The 25701-nt window shown below is 47.6% G+C and overlaps 1 protein-coding gene across 2 annotated transcripts; it reads right to left on the reverse strand.

Moving 5' to 3' along the window:
- Window positions 1-4225: 4225 nt before the first annotated feature.
- On the reverse strand, window positions 4226-21896 carry TEDC2 (tubulin epsilon and delta complex 2). 2 transcript variants are annotated; one of them, XM_081839843.1, is made up of 10 exons: window positions 21763-21896; window positions 21167-21265; window positions 20732-20787; window positions 19239-19917; window positions 18831-18875; window positions 15124-15208; window positions 14122-14230; window positions 7130-7243; window positions 5887-6104; window positions 4226-4550 (listed from the first exon to the last, which is right to left on the reverse strand). In XM_081839843.1, the coding sequence occupies exons 1-10, from the start codon at window positions 21786-21788 to the stop codon at window positions 4401-4403; spliced, it is 1581 nt and encodes a 526-aa protein (XP_081695969.1). In that variant the 5' UTR covers window positions 21789-21896; the 3' UTR covers window positions 4226-4400. The 2 variants fall into 2 exon arrangements, with proteins under 2 accessions (XP_081695969.1, XP_081695968.1); XM_081839842.1 differs by having other exon boundaries at window positions 18822-18875.
- Between the last annotated feature and the right edge of the window lie 3805 nt (window positions 21897-25701).

Here is a 25701-nt window from a genome sequence, read left to right on the forward strand (position 1 = left end):
TTACTTTCCCGCCGGAGCGGTACCTATTTATCTACTTGCACTTTTATGTGCTTTCGAACTGCTAGGTTGGCAGAAGCAGGGACCAAGCAACAGGAGCTCACCCCGTCGCAGGGATTCGAACCGCTGACCTTCTGATCGGCAAGTCCTAGGCTCTGTGGTTTAACCCACAGCACCACCTGAGTCCTAGATGATAGATAAATGATAGATATATAGAAGATCTATCTGTATCTATTTTTCTATCTACTGAGTCTGGAAGGTATCTCTACTGAGAAGGAGATATTCCACCTTCAGTATGTGCCTTTTACCCCCATTAAACAATCTGTGTAGATAGTTTTAAGTACCTACATCTAATAACCTTGACAGTTGCTTCTACTACAGCTTTACAGCTTCCCTTAAGGTCATTATATGCAGAGCATTTTGAAACTGAGCCTTTGAGGGCAAAGCAGGTTGAAAATCTGAACCAATTTTTCTAAGTATACTTAATGGGAAATAAGCTCTGTCATAACCATCTTGGACTTAACTTGCAATTAAATAGCCCTAGTTGCAGTGGCGTAGCGTGGGGGGTGCAGGGGGGGCCGGCCGCACCGGGCGCAACATCTGGGGGTTAGGGTTAGGGGGCGCAAATCCACGGGGTAGGGGGCGCAAATTACTTGCCTTGCCCCGGGTGCTGACAACCCACGCTACGCCCCTGCCTAGTTGCAACAAGGGGGTACATAGCAATGAAGAAAGAGACAATTTTGTCATTTAAAAATAGCAACAAAATGTTGCAGCTCCTGTTTGTGATTGCAAATTCCATTGTCAACTATGCACTGTGTGTAGAAGTACTTTATTTCGTCTGTCCTGAATCTCACACCTTTCAGCTTCGTTGAATGAACCTGGATTTTAATATTATGAGAGAGGCAGGAAAACATCTCTGTATCCATTTTCTCCACAACATGCATTATTCAAACAATATTTTCAAGTCCTGGTTTACAGTATTATTCCCCTTGTGGGCAATCAAATTTCACATTTTATTTTATAAAGTTTTCAGCTTAAGTGGTAATCTCAAACAAATTTGCAAGTGCCAAGATTTGTCCCAAGGAAAACCATTAATAAACAGTAGGTTTTTGGCAGCAAATCTATTAGCAGGGCAAGGATGAAAGAATTGTTGTGGCTTGGCTGTGAGCATTTGAATATTTTAATTTGCAAGCTGTTTTTAAGTGAATGTATGTAAGGGACGCGGGTGGTGCTGTGGGTAAAACCTCAGCACCTAGGACTTGCCGATCTTCAGGTCGGCGGTTCGAATCCCCGCGGCAGGGTGCGCTCCCATTGCTCAGTCCCAGCGCCTGCCAACCTAGCAGTTCGAAAGCACCCACGGGTGCAAATAGATAAATAGGGACCGCTTACTAGTGGGAAGGTAAACGGCGTTTCTGTGTGCTGCGCTGGCTCGCCAGATGCAGCTTGTCACGCTGGCCACGTGACCCGGAAGTGTCTTCGGACAGCGCTGGCCCCCGGCCTCTTAAGCGAGATGGGCGCGCAATCCCAGAGTCAGACACGACTGGCCCGTACGGGCAGGGGTACCTTTACCTTTACCTTTTTATGTAACACATGTTTAAGTCTAATGCTCAAAAGCAAACATGCCCATGATATTTCAAGCCACGTGGATCACCACCACCCATTTATTATAGTCGACAGACCAGAAATAAGACCGCTATGGAAATAATAGCACAATATTCAACAGACTATAGGGAGTTGTCTTCAGGTGAGTCAGACCATTGGTCAATCTGATTTCATACCGTCTGCAACAACCAGCAATGGCTCTCCAAAATTTGAAATGGGCATTTCCCAGCTATACAGTGGTACCTCAGATTACATACGCTTCAGGTTACAGACTCCGCTAACCCAGAAATAGTACCTCGGGTTAAGAACTTTGCTTCAGTATGAGAACAGAAATCGTGCTCCGGTGGCGTGGCAGCAGCAGGAAGGCCCCCTTAGCTAAAGTGGTGCTTCAGGTTAAGAACAGTTTCAGGTTAAGAACGGACCTCTGGAACGAATTAAGTACTTAACCCGAGGTACCACTGTACCTCAAGATGTGATTTCACCCAGGGGCTTTTGCATGCAGAGCAAATGCTCTACCACTGATTTGCCTCTTAGTTTGCCATAGTTTATTTTTATAGTCTAATGCAGGAATAGTCAACATGGCATCCTCCCAAAGTTGTCATACTTTATCTCCCATCAGCCAGAACCAGTATGGCCAATGGTCGGGAATTATGGGAGCTGTAGTCCAACAAATGCCAGGAGAGCACCACAATTCCTATTCCTGGTTTAATGTTTCTTTTAGTTGCAGATTAATGTGACTTGTGAACCGGACCATTATCTCAGCAGTCCTTCCCATGTCCCTCTAAGCTAGAGGAACCTAGCAAGTTCCTGCAAGAGGGAAAACATTGAACTGGGGACTGATTTTCTGGTTCACAGATCAGTCTCTTTGCCATTGTGTTAGTGGGCCTTGCTTTGCTTACTTTACAGGCTGAAAAGTTTTTTTAAAAAAACATGGCCTCAGGAGCACAGGATAAAAGAGCAAATCACCTCTCAGCAGAACAGTCTGCAACCAGTTTGATGCTCTTTTGAGGTGCAAAAGTATTTGAACTCTTGGAAGCCAGCAACCTTACATGTTGAACAATTGGAATTTTGCTGCCAGCTCCCTGCCCCCCCCACTCCCAAATTCCCATGTTTGATGGGAAAACTGCTTTTGCTAGATTAACACTGACAGTTCCTGGGGATTGAATAGAAATAACAAGGCGAAAAGGTGAGCTGATTAAAATGTCACAACTCTGTCATTGCCAAACCTCGCAAAGACAGCAGGCCCTTGCTGCTATATTCCTGGCTCTGATCAGGCTCTAATAGGGCACCATGCCGGAACAGGCTATTCAACTAGAGCAGTGGTTCAGCTAAAAAAAAAAAACCACCTGTCAAGAACATCTGCAAAAAGTGATCATATATTGTGAATCCATCTCAACCTTTTAAAAAACTCAGTAGTGGTTTGTGCTTTATGGTCTTTCCATCTCCAAACCCTGCAATGTGGATCTTGTGAATATCTCAACATGCCAAAAGGGACATCATAGTCTCCAACTGTCCCAGAAATGCCAGAAATGTCACGAAAACACTTACGCTATCACGGTTTCTCACTTTCTCATGCCGAGTCCTGAATTCCCATCTTTGTTGAGGTATGCTAACTGGAAATGGCTTCACATTGGAGGAAGCAGGGGGGGAGAGAGAGTTGCTGGCTGAGGCTGCCTTCCTCCGCTCCTCCACCTCCTCCTCCTCGACCTCATTTGCCACCAAAGACTCTTGCGCTGTGTCTGAGGGAGCCAGGCTGGTGGAATATAGCAGTAGTTGTAGCAGGAAGAGGAGAAGGGGGAGCAAGGCACTGGGGATGCCAACGCCACTGTCCCCACTGACTGTGACTCCCTGGCCTGCTGAGCCCCCAGCCCCCTGTCCAGCTGGCCATGCTGAATAAAAACAAGGAGAAAGTGAGCCAGGTCAGGCCTGAAGAGAAGGCAGCAGCCTGAGGAAATCCTGGGCAGAAGGCCCTGGGGGTGATGGGGAAGGGTATGGCTGGCAGGATGCAGGCAGGCCTGTGGGGGGCTGTAGTTTGAGGGATGTGGGGGCCAAGGAGGTTATGGGGGTCGAGGGTGGGTGCTGAAGCTAGCTGGGCTTTGAGGGGGGTTTTCTGTATCATGAAAAAATCTTAACATACAGAAAATGCCCCCCACCTCCAGGAGTGTTAGTGATGCAGAAAAGAATGTCCCTATTTTCATCTGAGGAATGTAGGTGGGTATGTTTGCTGATGTGTGCTGAAAATTCTCAATTTTGGAACTGGGTTTGGCACCCAAGAAGAGCACTGCAGGATCAGGCCTATGGCCCATCTAATCCAGGAGGCTTTATTCACAGGGGCCAATGGGAAGCCCACAAGTGGGGCATAAGGTACGATCACTCTCTGAATTCTTAAACCTTGAACTTTTTGATACATGTTGAAATCTGCTCACAGGAAGGTCTCAGGTCCTCAGGAGCCTGAACATGGGCCACATGCATGGCCAAAATGGCAGGCACCAGAATCTTTGGTCATTAACAGCCCATCCCTCCATTCTCAATGAGAAAGGTGATTTTATGGAAGGGGGGTGGAGTACATCAGAACCTGTTTGAGAGGTTTCAGATGAGGCTGAAAGAAATTTGTGCAAGAGAAAGATTTCAAAGGTATAAAATAAATTTATTTGCTTTATGAATGCAGGCAATGCCCCTTAGAGTACTATTAAGCTTGATCATTCACAGAACAGACCCAAGGATGTGCACTGATTTAAAGACTGCAGCCAGAGTTCAATGCTTTCTATGCACCTTGTCATATGTGAGATTGAGGCGTCAAGTCAGCTGGGCAACTCCTCATCATGTACAAGAACAGGGAAGCGTTCACCTCCTTCACACAGCAAGGTGTAAATGGCACGGCACAGTGATGCTCTGGAGCTTTCCTGAATACGTCCAGGTTCTAGAAGAGGGAGGAGTTCAGCTTCCATGGCCTGGGAACAAGACAACCTGTTAGTGGGGAGGGAAAGTATCTCCAACACAGACCATTCAGAAGTTGAGGAGTGCAGGTGACATACTGAATCAGGGAAGGAAGAGTTGTATAATTGTCCCTTGACTGCCTTTTCCAGCTCTCAGTAAATGGCTGCTAATATAAGGAGGCAGCCAGCTGTGCTTGCTTGTGGTGCCTTCTGCAGTGTGAACTAGGAAACCCACAAAGCAGAGTCCCTCAAGCAACCTGCAACGTTGAAAAAAGAAAAAAGCCACTAATCAGAGTCAGCATAGCATCAGGATGGTGCGATGAGGCTCATTTGGATAGCCAGTGAAGCCTAATGCTAAAGGAGGTATAACCTCAGGGGCAGCTACAGACCGAAGCTGGGGAAAAGAGAACAGATGAAAAACCAAGTGAATGGGTGGCTAAAACGTGGCCCTTTGCTCCTACGGCAAACTTAATGCATTATATTAGAATGATAGGATACATTATATTAGAATGATACCCCACTCATACTATCAATAAATTAGCACAATTGGTTCAAGCTCAATAGAAAAGCTTTCTACAGCTACCATTAAGTAAAAACGGAGTTTTCGTCTGGCCAGTTTCCAGTTGTGAGAGCATATTCCCTAGCTGCCTTCTGTTTCATCCACTCGCTTTTAGTTCTATGCAGCAGGATAGCCAATTAATCTCTCTGAATATAAAACAGCCAGATTTAGGAACACAGGAAGCTGCTTCATACAGTCAGACCATTGCTTCATCTGGCTAGGTATACTGTCTACACTGGCTGGCAGCAGCTCTCCAGGGTTTCAGCCCTATCTGAAGATATAGGGAATTTAAACCTTGTACATGTAAAACAGATGTTCTACTTCTGAACTACAGCCCTTAGATCTTTATTGTATTATTATTTAAACAATGTATATACTGCTTAACTGCAATAGTCTCTAGATACAATACAAGCAGTAAAAATCAATTAAAACTATAAAATCAAACTTCAATTAAAAAGCCTGCCAGAATAAATGAAAAAAGCTTTTAGCAGGTGCTGGGCATTCAGCAGGGAAGGTGCCTGTCTGACTTCAGCTGGAAGGGAGTTCCATAAACTTGGGTCTACAACACTAAACACAAAGTTCCTGGTGCACCCAAGCCATGGGGGACCACTAACAGTGACTCCTCCAAGACCTCAATCACCTTATTATTATTTTTATTAAATGTTTTATTTATCTTAAGCATACATCTTAAGACTTACACCCCACCAGCTGAACCTGACCAGGATGTCTGAACAAAGTGAGCAAAGAGCTTGGACCCCAACACCATAAAAGGCAGCCTTACTGCCAAGTTACCTTCTGTATCTCAAGTTGCTGCCGCAGCATCGCCACCTTCAGTCTCAAGGCTTCCATCTCCTTCAGCTCCTCCAAGCTGGAGTACGAAAGCAGTGGAGGTGGCCCAACAGTTTCTACATCCCAGCACCTCTGGCTTCCAGGGGAGGCACACCATGCAGAGGAGCATCCCTCGCTGCAAGCGGAGTTAGCAGGGAACAGCTTCGAATGGGACTCCATAGCTGTCAGGGGATTAGCAAAGGACAAAAGTGAGGAGACCAAGAGGGAAGTGATAGCACTCTGCCAATACCTGAAGGGCTAGAACACAGAAGAAGAGGACAAAGTGTTGTTCTCGGCTGACCCAGAAGGTAGGATGGTGAGGCATAGGCAAACTCGGCCCTCCAGGTGTTTTGGGACTACAACTCCCATCGTCCCTAGCTAATAGAGCCAGTGGTCAGGGATGATGGGAGTTGTAGTCCCAAAACATCTGGAGGGCTGAATTTGCCTACGCCTGGACTAGATCTCTAATGGGCTCAAGTGAAACTATGGAATGCGCTCCTACAGAAGGCATAATGCTTCTGGCCAGTTTCTGGAAACTACAGGATGGGTTGTGCTCTGGTTCCGCTTGCAGGTTTCCCGCAGGCATCTGGGTGGCCACTGTGAGAATAGGATGCTGGACTAGATGGGCCACTGGCCTAATCCAGCAGGCTCTTCTTAGGTTCATAAGGCAAGATTTGAACTGAAACATATTATTGTTAAAAGCAGATTGACAGTGGAGCCAATCTATTAGAGGGCTAGCAGGCTCTCCCTTGCTCAAGGTCCCCAGGCAGATGCCTGCTGGGGATACTCTTGATCTCCTGCATTAAGAAGGGAGTTGAACCAGATGGCATAAAAGACACCTTGCAACTCCATGGTTCTATAACGAACCTTTTGTTTGCAACACAATTTGCTTACTGTATCTGCATAAGAAAACAAGCCACGCATTGCTAGGAACTGAGCAATTAGTTACAGGGTAAGGCTGATCTGTTTGCAGTGCCATAGGAGGCGGCCAAGCAGGATTATGACAAAATGTCCTAACCCTACACGGCCCACGCCTAGGTGGAGACCTGGAATGAGTGCTGAATTTTCAACCATCCAGGGTAAGAACGCAGAATGAGTGTGTGGTATTGCAGCTCCCAAATCTGATTTTATCTATCTGTAATTGGTTATATCTATACATCATTTTTTAAAAAACAACAACACAATGTTATTACGTCATATCCTTCACCTTCTCTTAACTGGTGCACTTTGTCCAGACACTGGCCCACTATCGTTTGCAGGCCCTCCAGAGTCAGAAGACTTTCGTACTGTCTCTGCCAAGTTGGGTTTTCTCCAAGAGACTCTAAGAGGAATAAGAGAGTTAGAGGCATCAGGTCTCACAGAATCACTCGGGAGAAGGCAGCCTCAAGTCTAGCACCTCAGAGAAGTTGCAAGTGCGGGGGTCCCACAAATAAATAAATGCAAGCTATGTTCTGACAGCTACCATTCATTAGGATTTTTAAGTGCACACTCAAAAATGAAACATTGGTGAGATATATTGTGTTCCAAACTACATACATCATACAGACTAGAGGCAAAATAGAGAATTTGGGGGGGTGGTGCACACCAAACCATAGCTTCTTGCCAATGTAATCTGTGGAGCAAATCATCTGTTCACAGTTGTGGGTATGGATATCTCCACCACAATTTTTTGAGACTGAAATTACATTCCCAAAGCATTTTAGCTACTGTCAGGGTTTTAGGGAGAGAGGAGACAGAGAGCGAGGGCGAGGAGGAAGAGGACGACAACGAGCCGAGGTTGTCCCAAAGTCCGTCTAGCGAATCAGAGGATTCCCAGAAGGGAGCCCCCCTGGTCAGGCCAAGGGGCAATAGAGAGGGAATCAGTCAGAGAGAGGGGAACGAAGAGGGAATCCCCAGTGGGAGTGGCAAAGCGGGACCAGCTCCCCCGTCGGAACGGAGTAGAGGGGGGGGAGTTGCCAGTGTGTCAGAAAGAGCAGGACAGGAAGGAGGAAGGGGGAGGAGTTCGGAGCAAGACGTCCTGCCTGAAAGGGAGGAGTGTAGTACCGAGAGCAGCGTAACTGTAGAAAGGAAGGTCAGAGGCAACGTACGCGCGCCAAGTTCAAATATAGAGGCGCGCGGAAATGAGGAGAGCTCTGAGGAGGAGCCTGGTGCCAAAGCACGAAGGAGGGGGGAGCAGGCGGGAGAAGACTCAGCCTCTGGGGAGTCCCGGAAAGAGGGAAGACAGGGGGGCAGGAAGACCCTGCGGAAAAGGAAAGAGAGGAAAAGGTGGAGCAGTACAAGCCTCTTAAATTGGTGCAGGGGAGGGACGGACTCAGAGGGGACTTCTAACATCTAAGGGTAACAGATGCGGAGCCACGGAGTTTGGATGTAATGACGACAATGATCTTCAATAAAACCTTTTGTATATAGCTTGGACTGGACTTTGGTCTCTTGTGAGCTGGGACCCAGGGTGGCTCTGACAGAAAGTCCCCTCCAAAGAACGCAAAAATTTTTTTTTGCAAAGCTCACGAACGGTGACAGCCATGACTGCGGAGGAGCAGTTGACAGCGCTGCGAACTACAGTTTCCGAACTCACTGCTGCAGTCCTTGCGTCTCAGAAGAAGCATGACGAAATGGAGAAGCGCTGCCAGGACCTGCAAACAAGGTGGGAACGTGCAAGCAGGGAAGGGTTCCCAGGGTCCAGATCAGAGGGGATTGGACTTGGACGGAGGGGGGGCAGCCTAGTCACCCACTTCGATGGGAACCTGAAGCACTACCCCAGTTTCAGAGCAGACGTTTTGTATGCATTGCACTTGCTTCGTCATGACTTTAAAGATGAGGAGGAGAAAGTGGGGTTTATTGTTTCTCACTTGCATGGGCCGGCCAGAGACTGGTTGCGCAATTTGTGGCGTGAAGATGGCCCTGCCCGCCGCGATGCAGATGAATTCATTAAAGCGATGGATGCCTGCTTCCAGTCTACTGTAGATGTGGATCTTGCACGCAGGGAAATTTTTGGATTGCGGCAAGGCAAAGCCACTGTGCGTCAGTACCATTCTAGATTTTTTGCTTTACTGACTGCGCTAAGCTGGGAGAAGGATTGTGCACCTGTGAGGGATTTGTTCTGGGAGGGGCTCAGCGGTCCCATTAAGGATGAACTTGCCAGGGGAGACAGACCCCAGACCCTGGAGGAGCTTGTGCAGAGGGCTTTGGCGATTGGGATACGGCACGAGGGACGTCCTTGGCACACTGAGGAAGAACGTCAGGTGCGTCCACCAGCGAGGACGTCTTCTTTCATCCCCAGGGAGTTCAGTCAGTCACATCCTTCGCCACTGGGAAGGCAGGGGGAGGAGCCCATGGAACTTGGTGGTGCTAAGGCTCAAGCAACAGCCAGAGCCCCAGCTTCCGGTGCAGTGAAGGCAAAGCCTCCTAGAGGGACCAGGAAGTGTTACATCTGCGACAGTGCACAGCACATGGCGAAAGAGTGTCCCCAGAGGCTGCAGAAACACACTGCAGCTTTAGCAACTGTTGCAGCAGAAATGATGCAAGCAGAGCAACCTCAGGGAAACGACAGTGCCTGGCTGGAAGCAGAGCTGCTGGGGCTCAGCCAGGCGAATCTGTAGAGCAGTCCCCAGCGCTTTTGCAACGCACAGACCCTTTACCACCCAAGCCAGCGGTGCAGCTCACTGCAACACTTCAGTTGCCGAATGGAACCACCCTGGAAGTCCCCATCACGATTGATTCTGGGAGCAACGCAGATTTTGTGGGGACGCACTTTGTCAAGCAGCATCGCATAGCGCTTCTGCCAGCGACAACACCTCTGAACGTAGTCACGGTGGATGGCAGGAAATTGCTAGGAGGACAAGTTGTGCAACAGACGCCTCCCATGGTGATGAGGATTGGAAATCATCGAGAAGTCATCAGCTTCAATGTCACCCGCCTTTCAGACACGCCTATAGTATTAGGCATGAGTTGGCTGGAGAGACACAGTCCTGCTGTAGCGTGGTACCAACGGCAGATCACCTTTTGCTCATCGTACTGTGCTCAACATTGCATCCAGTCCAGCCAGGAGGAGGGAGCTGAGCAGCAGTTGCAACTTGGCATGGTGCAGGCAGTACCCCGCAAGTACGAGGGGTTCCTGGAGGTTTTCTGCGAGAAGGAAGCTGACCAGTTGCCGCCCCACAGGCCTTATGATTGTGCCATCGACCTGGTGCCAGGGGCGCAGTTGCCGACTGCAAAGCTGTATTCCATGTCTGAGGACGAGATGCAAGAACTCAGGGAGTTCATAGAGCACAATTTGAAGCGCGGATTCATCCGAGAATCGAAAGCGGTGGGGGGCAGTCCTGTTTTCTTTGTAAAGAAGAAAGACACGCCCCAGAAAAGACTCATTGTGGACTATCGATTCATAAACAGTAAGACCAAACCCAAGGCCTTCCCCATGCCCAAGATAGATGATCTCCTGGCAACCGTAAGGAAGGGGAAGATCTTCACCAAATTGGATCTGCGTGGAGCGTATAACCTCATACGCATCCGGGAGGGCGATGAGTGGAAGACGGCCATGTTCACGCCTCTGGGCACGTACGAATACAGAGTTATGCCATTTGGTCTCCAAAATGGATCTCACGTCTTCCAAGCATTTATGCATCACGTGCTAGCGGGACTTCTCTACAAGAAATGCGTGTGTTTCCTCGACGACATCCTGATCTTTTCGGAAACGGAGGAGGCCCATGAGAAGGACGTAAAGGAAGTCCTGCAGAGACTACGGGAGAACAAGCTCTACGCCAAGTTAGAGAAGTGCCAGTTTGATGTGACGGACGTGGATTTCCTAGGCTACAAGCTGTCCGACAAGGGGCTGGCCATGGACAGCGCCAAGGTCCGCGCGGTGTTGGACTGGAAGAGCCCTCGCAATCGGAAGGAAGTCCAAAGATTCATCGGCTTCGCCAACTTCTACCGCAAATTCATCAGAGGTTTTGCAAAGGAGACGGCAGCGATCACGGACACTCTCAGTTCCAAGAAAAAGAGGTTCGTGTGGACGGAACAGGCGGAGCGCTCTTTTCAGAAGCTTAAAAGCCTTTTCGCCTCCGAGGAGCAGCTGCTGCACGTGAATCCAGGCAAGCCCATACGACTAGAGACCGACGCGTCAGACAGAGCGGTTGGAGCCGTACTCCTGCAAGAAGATCCACATGGAAACTGGAGACCCGGTGCCTTTTACTCCAGAAAGCTCAGCAAAGCGGAGCAAAACTACACCATATGGGACAGGGAGCTGTTAGCCATTCACGCAGCTTTCAAAGCGTGGCGACACTTCCTCATAGGAGCCAAGCACACAGTACAGGTCCGCACGGATCACAAGAACCTAGAGTATTGGCGCACGGCGAAGCTCCAAAGCCAGAGGCACATGCGCTGGGCGGAATTCTTCGCGGATTTCGACTTTCGGATAGAGTACGTCCCAGGAGATTCCAACGTTATAGCCGATGCGCTATCCAGGAAACCGCAATATCTCGATGAAGCGGCGCCTGTAGCAGCCAAGCACATTTTCGCACCGCAGGCGTGGTCGTGCGCTGCCGCCACAGTAGATCTGGACGCGGTGCGACGCGCGTTGCAAGTGGATCAGTTCGCACAGTCCAAGATGGAGGAATTGCGCAGAGGTGTGCAGAGTGGCGAAGAGTTCCAACTACGCGACGGGCTGCTAACTCGCAAAGGTGCCCTCTACGTGCCAAGCGACGAGCTTCGCGCAAAGGTTCTGCAGCAGTTGCACGACGCCCCCAGTGCGGGCCACTTCGGTAAGGAGAAGACAATAGAACTGGTGGCAAGAGACTTTTGGTGGCCCCGGATGCGTGGAGAGGTAGCGGATTACGTCGCCAGGTGTGACACTTGTCAGAGGTTCAAGCCAGTACACCAGAAGCCAGCGGGGCTGTTGGAACCGCTGGAAACGCCACAGCAACCGTGGGAGAGGGTAGCTCTGGACTTCGTTACTGACCTGCCCAGCTCCAGGGGGAAGACGGCGGTACTGGTGGTTGTGGACCTGTTCACCAAGATGGCGCACTTCATTCCATGCGCAAAGGTGGCGACGGCGGAACAGACTGCCAAACTCTTCATCGATCACGTGTTCAAGGTGCATGGGCTGCCGCAGTCCATCCTGTCCGACAGGGGGCGCCAGTTTGTTTCCAATTTTTGGCAGAAGCTTTTAGGTATCCTGAACGTCAAGATCAACCTCACGTCGGCGAGACACCCACAAACCAACGGCCAAGCTGAGAGGGTCAACGCGATCATGCAGCAGTACCTGAGATGTTACGCCAACCAGCGACCAGCAGTTTGGGTGGACTACCTGCCGATGGCAGAGTTTGCCTATAACAACACGAAGCACGCGTCCACGGGGGTGACGCCGTTTTTCGCGAACAATGGTCGTCACCCCAGAACCTTCCCGGGGTTCGTGGCACCGGGAGAGGGGGTGCCGCAAGGAGCCGACCAGTTTGCAGCGGAGCTGCAGGAGGTGCACGAAGAGTTGCGGAGACATTTAGAGCTGGCCAAGCAAGCATATAAGGTGCAGGCTGACAAAAACAGGAGAGAGGGAGAGGAGATCCAGGTGGGGGACTGGGTGTGGTTAGCGGCCCAAGCGATGCCAGCCAAGTCGTTGGCCAAGAAGAAGCTGGGGCACAGGCAGTTAGGGCCGTACCAGGTGGAGGCTAAAATCAACCCTGTAGCCTTTCGACTAGCCCTCCCCGAAGGTTCCAGAGTGCACCCGGTCTTTCATAGATCGGTGCTCACTCCCTACAAGGCACCGCACAGGTTTCAGGAGTCTGACACAGTCACGCAACAACACACTAAGTCACAGGAGAGGGAGAGGGCGCCTAGGGCCGAACCACTCAACGAGGTCACAGAGATCCTGGACTCGAGATGGGGGCAAGAGGGAGTAGAATATTTTCTAGTCAGAGAGGGTGCCCCAGTCAGTGCCAATGGTTGGGTGCCGGGCTACGCCTTAGACGAACCTCTTTTAAAAGACGAGTTCCATGCCCTTTTCCCTCATAGACCCATGCCAGCCGAGTACTTTGATGACTGGCTCTTTACGCCCACATGTTCAGGCAGCACTTTCCACGGCTTTTCTTCAGCTGAAGAAAGGTCGCCGGACTCCAACTCGCCCAGGGGATCGTGTTCGGGGGTGGACACAGAACCCTCTTATTGGTGGGACGAGCAACCAGAGGAGGACTGGCGCAGGAAATGGCTGACGGGACCTTGGCAGGCAGCACCGGACCAGGTACCAATGGAGGAGGGAGAAGAGAACACCTTGGGTCAAGAACCCGAATTCGAACACTCGTACAACGAACTGCAAACAGAGGAGATGGAGGTGCAGAATCTGTATCCTGCGTCCGCCTCCGAAGAGCGGCAGCTTCCACAACCTGCACCCGATGAGCGGAAGGGGGGAAGGGGGGGCTTCGAGGGGGGGATGGATGTCAGGGTTTTAGGGAGAGAGGAGACAGAGAGCGAGGGCGAGGAGGAAGAGGACGACAACGAGCCGAGGTTGTCCCAAAGTCCGTCTAGCGAATCAGAGGATTCCCAGAAGGGAGCCCCCCTGGTCAGGCCAAGGGGCAATAGAGAGGGAATCAGTCAGAGAGAGGGGAACGAAGAGGGAATCCCCAGTGGGAGTGGCAAAGCGGGACCAGCTCCCCCGTCGGAACGGAGTAGAGGGGGGGGAGTTGCCAGTGTGTCAGAAAGAGCAGGACAGGAAGGAGGAAGGGGGAGGAGTTCGGAGCAAGACGTCCTGCCTGAAAGGGAGGAGTGTAGTACCGAGAGCAGCGTAACTGTAGAAAGGAAGGTCAGAGGCAACGTACGCGCGCCAAGTTCAAATATAGAGGCGCGCGGAAATGAGGAGAGCTCTGAGGAGGAGCCTGGTGCCAAAGCACGAAGGAGGGGGGAGCAGGCGGGAGAAGACTCAGCCTCTGGGGAGTCCCGGAAAGAGGGAAGACAGGGGGGCAGGAAGACCCTGCGGAAAAGGAAAGAGAGGAAAAGGTGGAGCAGTACAAGCCTCTTAAATTGGTGCAGGGGAGGGACGGACTCAGAGGGGACTTCTAACATCTAAGGGTAACAGATGCGGAGCCACGGAGTTTGGATGTAATGACGACAATGATCTTCAATAAAACCTTTTGTATATAGCTTGGACTGGACTTTGGTCTCTTGTGAGCTGGGACCCAGGGTGGCTCTGACAGCTACCTTCATCACCTTCCTTACCTGAGGTCTCAGCTTCCATGCACTGGCTCACATGGGAGTGAATGTCACGTAGGTGCTTAAACTCTTCTTTCACTTCAACTGGACTTAAGGCTAGTGAAGGCAAGCAGAACTGACCATAAGCTTAAGTCAATAAGGCTTAGTGGAGACAGTGGAAATAAAGGCTTTTAGGGTCACCATCCTACTGGCTAGCTTGCCAGATTTATAGCAAGGTCAAATGTTTCAGGGCCAAAACTGGCCTTGCATTTAGCAACATTCCTGGAAACAAGGAATTCCACACAGGTGCATTCACCAACTTCTGTGCAGGTAGAAAGTGGGTTGGGAGAAGAGGGACTGGATCTTCACACCTTTTCAAACTTTTATTCAAAGCTATTTTTATCCAAAAATACAGAACAGGCATGATATTGTCTATAGTTTAACTTTCTTTCCTTCATGTTACCTGCTATATTGTTTATTTTTTTAATAAAAATATTTATATACCGCTATTCATTAAAAAATCAGAGCAGTTTACAACAATTAAATATAAAACTGTACAATGGCAAAAATTAACATTAAAATTAAAATAAAAAACCAGCTATTATGGAAAGATGCATTCTTAACTGTGTGCCTGACAGAATAGAAAACTTTCCAGCAGGTGTTTAAAAGTTGAAACTGAAGGCCATATTTAAAAAAAACTACTACTGAAAAATACTTACATTTTTCAAATGAGACTATGCAAAAGGAAGAAACAGACTGGAAGCCCCACCAAAGGTCTTGGATGTGCCCAAAAGGCACTTTCTACATAGGCTATATTATGCACTCATCAAGCCACAGCTGAAGACACATTTACTTCTTCTAAAGCATGGCTGGGGGACCTGAGGCCCTTCTAATACTGCTAGACTCCCATCAACCCTGGTGGTTGTCCGTGCTAGTTGGTACCGCTGGACGCTGGAGTCCCGACAACATCTGGAAGGCCACAGCTGCCCCCTGCCCCCCCATTATAAAGCCAAAGCCAGAAAAGGATACTGTTGCTTGTAGCTTCTCCATAAAACTATTCCTTGCAGCAACAGCTTCTGGGCTTGTTTTGCAAAGACGGCATTTCTCTCCCAGCCTAGGCATTTATAAAGGAGGGGAACAAGCAGTTAGCAAGAGTTGGGCTTAGCCTGAAATTCACACCTCACAGATTACAGTTCTTGCTGAAGCAGGGCCAATCGTATTTCTGTCAACTACACTTATTTGCTTACACTGCAGGATCCCAAAACAACAGACCTTTGTCACCGAAACTCCAAAACGATCTAAAGAAGAAGGAAGGATTGTGTATAATCCTATTGGAAAAGTAATCAAATTTAGGATATTTGGTCCATCTATAGGCAAGGATGAGAATAACTTGTCCTAAATTGCTGGATGGACTTATTGCATCTTCTCAGATAGCTAAAGCCACAGAAGGGCATCTGCTTACTTGAGAGATGCAAGCCTTGTTTCCACTAGTGCTCAGTAGGCTTCCACTGGAGTAATCAAGACCATCATAAACAATGAGAAAGCACAGCAGAACAGATACCCTTGTCTGCTGTCCACGCCATACAGAAATCTACCGTATTTTTCACCCTATAGGATGCACCGGCCCATAGGACGCACCTAGTTTTTAGGGGTGAAATCAAGGAAAAAAATTTATTCCCCCCCCCCCAGGTTTGCGCAGCCATCCCCAAGCTAGAAGAGGGAGACGTCTTCTGCCTTCAGGGACAGCCTCTCTAGCCTCCGTGGGGCAGCGGCTTGCCCCACTGTCCCCCGAGCTTGTGGGGCTGGCGATGGGGAGAAGCAACCTTGCTTCTCCCCCCCGCCAGCCTCCAGACCAGGTCCAGGAATAGCGGGGTGGCGGCGCTCCGCCTCCCCGCTATCCCCCGAGCTTGTGGGGCTGGCGATGGGAAGAAGCAAGCTTGCTTCTCCCCCCCCGCCGCCAGCATCCAGACCAGGTCGGGGAATAGCGGGGTGGCGGTGCTGCGCCTCCCCGCTGTCCCCTGAGCTTGTGGGCTGCAGGCTGCTGCCCGCAAGCCTTGCGAGCCCGCGGGACCTACTGCCAGGCTTGCAAGGCTTGCGGATAGCTTCCTGAAGCCTAGAGAGCGAGAGGGGTCAGTGTGCACCGACCCCTCTCACTCTCCAGGCTTCAGCGAAAGCCTGCATTCGCCCCATAGGACGCACACACATTTCCCCTTCATTTTTGGAGGGGGAAAAGTGCGTCCTATGGGGCAAAAAATACGGTACATGGCAATGACTGCAGAATATGGTCTTCATTGCAAAATCTGCTAACAGTTGCAGAATTTGGAGACTCACACTTTAAATTGGTGGAAAGTATTCTCTACCAGGTTAAACTCTTTAGATGAGACTCAGTGGAACAATGGATTTATATTTACTTAGCATGTTGCAGATATTATTCTGCCTGTTCCAAATTAAAGTTGTTGTTGGCATTTAGATCCCAGACATTTGTTAGACACTAGTGACTGATGCTTTTCAAGTTGCAAGAATGAGGAAATATTTGGCTCCCAATACGTATTTTGACTCCTAACACATACACATTTTATTTGTGTGTCTATTTTACTTTGAAATTTGAAAACCACATGTGGTTTCAGTTAAACAGCAGGACAAAACTATGTCATCCAAATCTACAATTTGATAGAACCTCCTGCCAACACAGATTGATGCCATTTGTTTTAGTTTCTGTTAAAAACATGATAGTATATATTATACATAGGATATGACAGATGCAGCTATAGAGATGTATTAATTATTTTTCTTTTGACTCTGGACTCAGCCACATTGGCAAAGAAAAAGTGCCTTACATGCGTTGTTTGTGCATTCTAACACGATGACACCAGATGGCGCTGTAGAGTTCTGTTTTTGCTAACTAGATTTCTCATACAGTACAAAGTTTGCAACGTGTTTAACTGAAACACTTCTTTGATGTGTCTAGATCCAGCCCTAGTCACTCCATTAACTCTAGCTCTGGATGCATTCAGACAACCAGCAGCCATACAGTAATGACATAAAATGTAATACAGTGGTACCTCTGGATGCGAACAGGGTCCGTACTGGAGCCCCATTCGCATCCTCAAGCAAACGCTACCTGCGTCTGCGTGGGTCGCAATTCGCCGCTTCTGCGCATGTGCGTGACGTCATTTTGAGCGTCTGTGCACGCAGCAAAACCCAGAAGTAACACACTCTGTTACTTCCAGGTTGCCGCGGAGCGCAACCCGAAAACATTTATCCTGAAGCTACTTCAACCCGAGGTATGACTGTAGTAGTATTACATCAGAAGACAATCACGTATGGTCTCTGATCACATATTCCCATTTCTTTGCAGCTGTTCAGATGTCAAAGGAAATGAAGGAAACACTGAACAGTGTTAAAACTGCATATACAGGTCATTATCTACATGTAAATTTAAAACGCATGGCTTCTCCCAAAGAATCCTGGGAACTGTAGCTTTTAAGGGTGTTGGAAACTGTAACTATGTGGAGGGTTAACTACAATTCCCATGATTATATGGGGAAAGTCATGTGCTTTAAATGCACTTAGGTGCATCGTGTGGATGTGACCACAAAGAACTACTTTCCTCACAGAGTTATAGATGGTGTCACATGATAAGCTTTTAACCCAGGTTTGTAAACAGCAACTCTCCTGGTCACCTGACTGGCATTAAACCAGAAGAGACTGATTATTTCCAAGAGGGAAACAGCATAATCCATGTCTAAAAGAAACAGGATAACAGTACATCATTTATACCAGGCTTCCTCAACCTCGGCCCTTCAGATGTTTTGAGACTACAATTCCCATCATCCCTGACCACTGGTCCTGCTAACTAGGGATCATGGGAGTTGTAGGCCAAAACATCTGGAGGGCCAAGGTCGAGGAAGCCTGATTATACCATTCAAGGTGTTGGTGTGGGGGAGGTTCTATCATTCATCAGCCTAAAGAAACCCATGTTTATCCAAACTAGCATTAGGTAAGGTATATGCTTTACATGCATAAGGTCCCATATTCAATTCTTGACCAACTCCAGTTAGAAACAACAGAAATCAGGTGATGGGTACCACCTCTGCCCAAGACTGTGCCAAAAAGTTGCTGACAGTTTGAGCAGACAATGCTGGCCAGAGGGCACAACCATTATCACCTTCACCCCCATGGGCCAAGTCTGACAGATGGGCGAAGACCCCCATGTCACAGTGATCTCAGGAAACCCCTGCAGGCCTCCTTTTTGTCTGAGCCAGCTTTTTGTCTGCCCCACACCAGCTTAAAAAGGGCATGTCCTGGCCAAAATGGCCTTGTGGGCCAAATGAGGAGGTCTGAAAGGTCTAATTAGACCATTAGCAGGTCCCCTGCTTTTGAGCTAGAGGGACGTATAATCTGACCTGGTATCAGGCAGCTTCCTATACCCATTCTGCAGAAGGCAAACAAAGACCATGAGAATAAGAGGGAGGCTACTAAGTACACCCATGGCTATATGAAAAGTTGACTTAAGGTCTCTAAAACCAACCCATCTAGACAACACAGATTGGTGCCACCCCGTGGATGTGCCAGAAAACAGACTACAGAACACTTCTTCAATCCCAGCTCCATTTTGCAAATTACTAATAACCTCTGCCATCCTACCACAAAGGCTTAGATTCCTCCCTCAAATTTCGCCCATCCATTTGCAGGGAACTCTGCGTTTTTGATTAGCATAAGGTTACCTGGTATACCTGGAAAAGGCTTTCCCATAAGGATGTGGCAGTTTTATCAAAGATCTGTAAAAAAAAAAAATTTAAAAAAAAGGAACTGCATTATAATACTTAGCACACACATATTCAAAATCTGGATACATGTTTTCATTTCCTTCTCTTTAATTTCAGATATCAAAAAGCAAATTACTAGCTGTATGGACACCAGCTGCCCTTCCATAACCCAGGCATTGCCAATTCCAACCCATCCCACAAGCATTTCTTTTGTATTGCCACTTATTAAATTAGTTCAGGTCAAGGACATTTAGCCAGAACCACCGTCTTTACAAATAGCTCAGAAATTTCAACAGGCCCAAAATGTGTTTGATGGAGAAGGAAACAAGAAGAAGCAAGTTAAGCCAGCTAAAGGCTTAACTCCTGGAAACTTACCCCTTTTCCTGTAGAGTAGATATCTGGGATGTTGTGTCTGCCCCTGGGGTGCCTTCTTCCATATGGTTCTGTGTGGCTACAGACTCTGGAGCAGGACCAACAAAATTATGCTCTGCTTCAGAAAAAGGCACATCAGTACCTACAATGTCTCCCCCACCCACAAGGTTCCCAAATGAAGGGTTTAGCTTTGCACAATGTGAAGATTTAGAAAATTCATGTTGTGTTCTGGGTTCTTCAGTGGCAAAGACCTTTTCATGACCCATTTGGGTTATTTTTGCAGACAACATGGCTTTGGGGGAGGCAGCCCCTTTGACTGACTTCTTCCTCCCTGGCATCTTTGAAGTTCTGGAGCTCAGTCTGCCTGACATTTTCACTTGTGACCTTTTCACATCTAAGTCAGTCCTGTAGGGAGCTTTCAGCATGTATGCTGTAGGCTTTTTGGAAGGCACTGGCTTTCTGCTCACAGATTGCACTTTTACTGTCTTCGAGATGCTCTCTTTAGAATAATCCACTTGTTGTTTTACATCAGCACTACTAACAGCCTTCTTTTCTGCAGCTTTGGCACTTTCTATAAGCTCACATGGAGCCTGCTGGAACTTTGCTCGGATCCTTAATGCTTTCTCAAGGGCTTTGTTAAGCAGCTCCAGTTCCTCAAGCTCCTTGGCTGAGGGTTCACTTCCTACAAATGAAAGAGAGAATATATTAATTAAGGTCTTTCGGTGCTGTCTCGCTCTGATCCAAATCATAAACTAGTAGAATTGTAGAGTTGGATAGGGTCATCTAGTCCAATCCCCCTGCAATGATGCAGATATTTTTTAAAGCACAAAGTCATTTATGGACAATGAGATATGTTATGTTTTCCACACCACCTCCTCATAGTGAAATTTCTCATTAACCAGATAGCTTAAACTTTATTTGAATGTGCCTACCACGAAGACAGAGTATGTTGACTGTCTCAAGATAATACTGCAAAAGGTTATGGTAGAACCAGACCACAATTAACAAAAATGCAAGTCTATGGCATATTCCAAATGATTGGATGCAGAATTTTGGGCCTGCAATGCAAAGAAGCCTTTTTTATGTATCACAAGAGTTATCGGATTTGATCCTACCCAAGTATGCACAGAAACTGCCACAGCCAAGTTTAAGATGTAAAGCTTTATTAGGGGGGAAATTATTACTCGAATAAGAGAATAATAAAATTGTAGAGTTGGAAGGGACCTTAAATAAAATCTACATCAAAATGCTTTGGGCTTTTTTTTTACTGTTTTATAAATTTCATACTTTGCTTCTTTCCCCACTTTTCCCTCTCTCTCTCCACTCCACCCCTTTACCAGTGCAAAACACACTGAATACCAGTGTGATCCCACAATGAAGTGGCTCTAAGTCTGAAGACACAGACAAAAGTACCTAGCATGTGGGCAAAGGAAAGAGAGAACACCTAATTGAAGACAGAGGCTGGGGCTACTGGTAAAGAACTGTTATTCCCATACCTTGATTATCATTTTTGCCATCATCAAGGACTGGGTATTCAGGAGCTTGTGAGTTCCTAGCAGAAAGGAAACACAAAGCATGCATTCAGCAAGAAACAGGTATGGCCAATAATTCTTCTACAGCTGTCATCCTTTTAAACAGCACACAATACAGTTATTGTCATTAATAACAATATTCTTTGCCCAGACATCCTGAGGAAACAACAAGGTTCTTAGCTTTTACCTTTTTTTAAAAAAAATCTGTATGGACTCATCTCTTCCACTTGGTAATAAGGAGAGATGGAAAAACTGAGAATTAACTAACACAGTTGTTTTTTGTTGTGGTTTTTTTTTACTAACACAGTTTGCTTCCTCCTCACTTAAAAAGAAAAAAACAATTCTCTGAAACTTTAGATAGGACTGGCACATATTCCTCTTTCCCCACCTCCAGCTTACCAGTCTCCAAGAACAGCTTGGCATTGTGTTAGTTTCTGCTGCAGTTGCTGCTTTTGTTCAGCACAGTCTTCCAAGGCTTGGGTGAGTAGAGAAACCAGTCTAAAATGGCAAATGGTAAAAGAAGAAAATGTTGCTATTTAACTTGGAAACAATGTAATCAACATTCTTTAAATTGGCCTGTTCTCTAGGAAAAGACATGGGGAGATAATGAAGCATTTGACAGCCCCATTCAAAATTTGACATTAAATTATGGATGTGTATATGGAATTTCTAGGCAGCCCTCACAAGCAGGCTTGTAATCCAAGACTCGCCTCATTTTAAGAAACGAAACACTGGGTACCGCTGCACAATGAGCTGAAACATTACTTCCCTCAGTTGTTGAAGGGGCTCGGCTTTTACCCTACAAATAAGTTCTGGGGTTGGACCCGCCACCCCGTCCCAAGGCCGGCGGTGGGCGGGGCTCCCTTCCCCCTGAATTTAAACTTAGATAGTAAACGCGCCGGGACAGGAGGGGCCTCTCCAATTCTACTCCATAAATCGCAGGCACGCTGATCATGTAACTGCAATAACTACTACTACTACTACTACAATATCACCTGTGGGCACAGTCTGCGGGCAGCATGAGGAAAGCCAGGGAAGGTCCGCAAACTGGCAATTAAAGCAAGCAGCGGCGGCGGCAGTAAAGCCCCTCGCTCCCACCCCAAAAAGCACAAGCCCAACTACACACTTTAGCCACTTCCTGCACTCTTTGGGGCACTTCCGGTCTCACGCTGAACTGCATTTTCCAACCTAACGTCCAACGCGCAGGATGAAGAGATTTCACTATAGAGGTGCCAAAGAACAGAGCGAAACAGACATCTATTCCGCGGCCACAGTTTATCCATAAAGATAGAAATGGACCTCACTATATCTTTTTATAGGCAATTTTAATTTTGTATGATTTTTTTTAAAAAAAAAACTTTTAAAATTACTACTCTCCATCTTAACTAGCCATTTTTTAATATCTACCGTCCCCTGCTATATCTTTCTATCTCTATAGTCTGAGTGTCTGACAGACCCGCGCTGCCGGGTCCTGTCAGGTTTGTTGTGAAACACCTCGGCGGAACCGTAGCTACTGTAATCTCCGAGCAATCCCCGCAGCTTCCTTTGACAACTATGGATTATTATTTTTCCGCTTCTGGTTTTAGCGCCGTCTTCTCTACCACCATCCTGGTGTGTTGTAGATTTTTTTTGGTCATTGATGAATTTTTATTCACCCCTGCCAGGACCTGCCCGATCAACGGCAGCAAACCCTTGACAACGGTTGCTATGTGGAAGACGCTTGGGCCTGGGGCATTGATTTAGGTCCTAGTTACGCCAATTTAACCCGCCGTCTCCAGCTACGCAGTGAGCTAGATTGCAACGTGGATCCCGCCCCCCCGCCTCCTTCTCTTCAATTCTTAACGTCCTTCTCGGCTGCAGAAAGGCTCACTCTGATTCTGCTGCCAGACATATCGGGATTTGTTTCATCCGAAATCACATTGTCATGGTACTCAATACAACCTCACTATGAGGAAAGGTTGCAGCATTTGGGACTATTTAGTTTAGGGATAAGGCAGCTAAGAGGTGACATGACAGAAGTGTACAGTGGTACCTCAGGTTACAGACACTTCAGGTTACTGACACTTCAGGTTACAGACTCCCCTAACCCAGAAACAGTACCTCAGGTTAAGAACTTTGCTTCAGGATGAGAACAGAAATTGCGTGGCGGCAGTGGGAGGCCCCATTAGCTAAAGTGGTACCTCAGGTTAAGAACGGTTTCAGGTTAAGAACGGACCTCCAGAACGAATTAAGTTCTTAACCCGAGGTACCACTGTATGTATAAAATTATGCATTGTTTGGAGACTGACTCGTTTTAGGGAAACTTTGTATGTTGCTATGAATGGTAAATGAAACAAACTTATTAGGTTCATTTGCGCAGTACACTTTAAAGTCACAAGTAAAAACGTTTGCAAAATCTGTTTGCTTGGGAGGAGGGCATGTTTCCACAAATTAATGGCCTTGGTTTCAGTAATCTACTTCTGTGGTGAATAAGGGATCTTTTCAGGCAAAAAGGATTCCATTGGGAGAAGATCTAAAATAGTGAGTTATGTTGTTAGGGTACATTTCCAAATCCATCTGCCTTGGTTTCAACCACATGGCATACATAACATACTGTTGCATGCCACCCCAGTCTCTGAGCGGTGTGAGATTCCCAGCGTCTGGTTTCCTTAGAATGAGGGAGAGCAGAGACTGTGGTGTATTTAAGATATTTGGTTTATTTACACATATATACAATCAGAGTCTGGGGTCTTAATTAACACCCCAGAAGGTCTTGCTTTTCTCATTCACAGCCTTGGAATCAAACAGAAATCAAGCATAGCTCTAATTGTCTTGCTTCTAAACAAACAAACAAACAAACAGTCTGGCTTCTGCCTGCTTCTTGCTTCCAGCTCACACATCCCACTCTCTTTTTCTTCCTCACTACCAGCCAAGTGAGAGACTCGGGTGCCCACTTATTTGTCCTCTGGTACAGAGCAACTTTGTTATACCTAACAACAGTACTCAGGTGGTACTTTTCTCACAAAGGAACTTGCCTGGCTCAGCTTTTATCTTCGTAAATAAAATCAAATGCTGCAAAATACCTTAGGCCTCCAGCGAACTTCCAAAAGAAACTAAGCCAAGTGAGATAAGCATTACACCTCTGGACTTTTCACTGTTCAGACAAATGTGGGGAGCATAACAATACCTTATGATATGTACGGATGGTATAGAGAGGAACACTTTAAGACTAACTGATACCATTAAGCCCAGTTTGAACTGGGTCTGATTTCTACACAAAACTGCACAAGTCTCAGTCATGTACATTTTGAAATATATTGAATAAAAATTATTTGGGGTTCCCTATAACCTAAAAAAAAATCCTACATTCTTCAATAGATTAATTGTTTTAATGGTAGGAAAACAAATATCAGAGAGGCATTATGAATTATTTAACAAACAGTGAAGTCCCCAAAATTGGTCTAAGGATGAAATGTAATATTCATAGATTTTTTATATATGGGGGTGGGATGGATGTTTGGGTGGGCTTGGGAATTTGTTAGATTTTGATGAATTTGTAATTTTTGCAGTTTTTATTTTTATTGTTTTATTGTTTTCTGGGTTGTTTTTGTTTTTTGTTTTTTTTGTTTTTTTGTTTTAAGGTTTTATTGTTTTAGGCTGCGAAAGAATAACATTAATTGCCTTCAATGGAGGCTACTATAAGGCTTGGGATTGCTACCGTGGAGGGGCGAGGGAGGTATGGCGGTGGGGGCAGATGTTATAGGCGAAGGGGATCGAGATATGGATATGCTCGTACCCCTTCCAATCTGCGCCTCATCCCGAGGGACGAGGGTAGGGTGAGCAAGGATTACTCACCTCCGTCACTGGTGCTGTGCAATGCCAGGTCTATAGGCAACAAAACCGCCACCCTGCGAGATTTCTTTATCTCGCAGGGGGTTGACCTGGCTTGTGTGACGGAGTCCTGGGTGCGCGAAGGGGCAACAGTTACCTTACGAGAGATGGCGCCCCCAGGTTTCTCCGTCCTCCACCAGTCCCGGACTGTGGGCCGGGGGGAGGGGTGGCATTATTAATCCGGGAAGATTGTCCTTTCAGGGCTCTACCATCGCCATCGATCCCCGGCATTGAATGCGTTGGCCTAGTGTGGGGCTCCGAGGAGAGCTTGGCTGTCTGGCTGGTGTACCGGCCACCTAGCGCACCAGCAGCCACCCCGTCAGGCCTATTGGAGCCGGTGGCCGGCTGGGCCTTGGAGTTCCCTAACCTATTGGTATTGGGGGACTTCAACATCCATGCTGATGCCACTCCCTCCTCACAGGCTCTGGACCTTGTGTCTTCCATGGTGACACTAGGGCTCTCCCAGTTTGTTTCGGGCCCCACACATCAAGCAGGCCACACGTTGGATTTGATCTTTGGCGTAGGTATAGCTGTGGTCATGTCTCCTTCGACGAAGGTGCCATGGTCTGATCACTATGCTCTGAAAGCCAGGATTGACTTTCCACCCCCACCCTGCTTAGGTGGCGAGCCGATTTGGGCTCGCCCGCAGAGGCTGATGGACCCTGATAGATTCCGCCAAGCGATTCATTGACTGAGCTTCTTGAGGGCTGGAATATCCAGCTCCTGGCAGCCATCGATGAGATCACACCGAAGCGCCCTCTGCGACCCCGCAGAAACCGGGCTCCCTGGTTTACCAAGGAGCTCCGGAAAATGAAGCGCGACCTCAGACGGCTAGAGCGAGTATGGCAGGGTGCCCGTGACGGAGCCTCAAGAACATCTTATAGGGCTTTTATGAAAACCTACGAGATGGCGGTGAAGGCTGCTAAGAAGTCTTACTTCTCGGCCTCCATTGCATCCGCTAGCTCTCGCCTGGTGCAATTATTTAGTATAATCAGGTCTTTAACGTCCCTTGAGGGACAGCCAAATTTAAATAACAATTTGACACACAGCTGTGAGGCATTTGC

This window comes from Podarcis erhardii (assembly GCF_964252035.2).
Source record: "Podarcis erhardii genome assembly, chromosome: 14".
NCBI lineage: Eukaryota > Metazoa > Chordata > Lepidosauria > Squamata > Lacertidae > Podarcis > Podarcis erhardii.

Coding starts and splice junctions, on each gene's coding strand:
- TEDC2 (XM_081839842.1), bottom strand. CDS start 21,788: ATGCTGCCCGCAGACTGTGCCCACAG. Junction 20,788..21,166: donor CAAGCTGTTCTTGGAGACTG/GTAAGCTGGAGG, acceptor CCTTTCTGCTAG/GAACTCACAAGCTCCTGAAT. Junction 18,876..19,238: donor TCTACTCTACAGGAAAAGGG/GTAAGTTTCCAG, acceptor TTTTTTTTACAG/ATCTTTGATAAAACTGCCAC.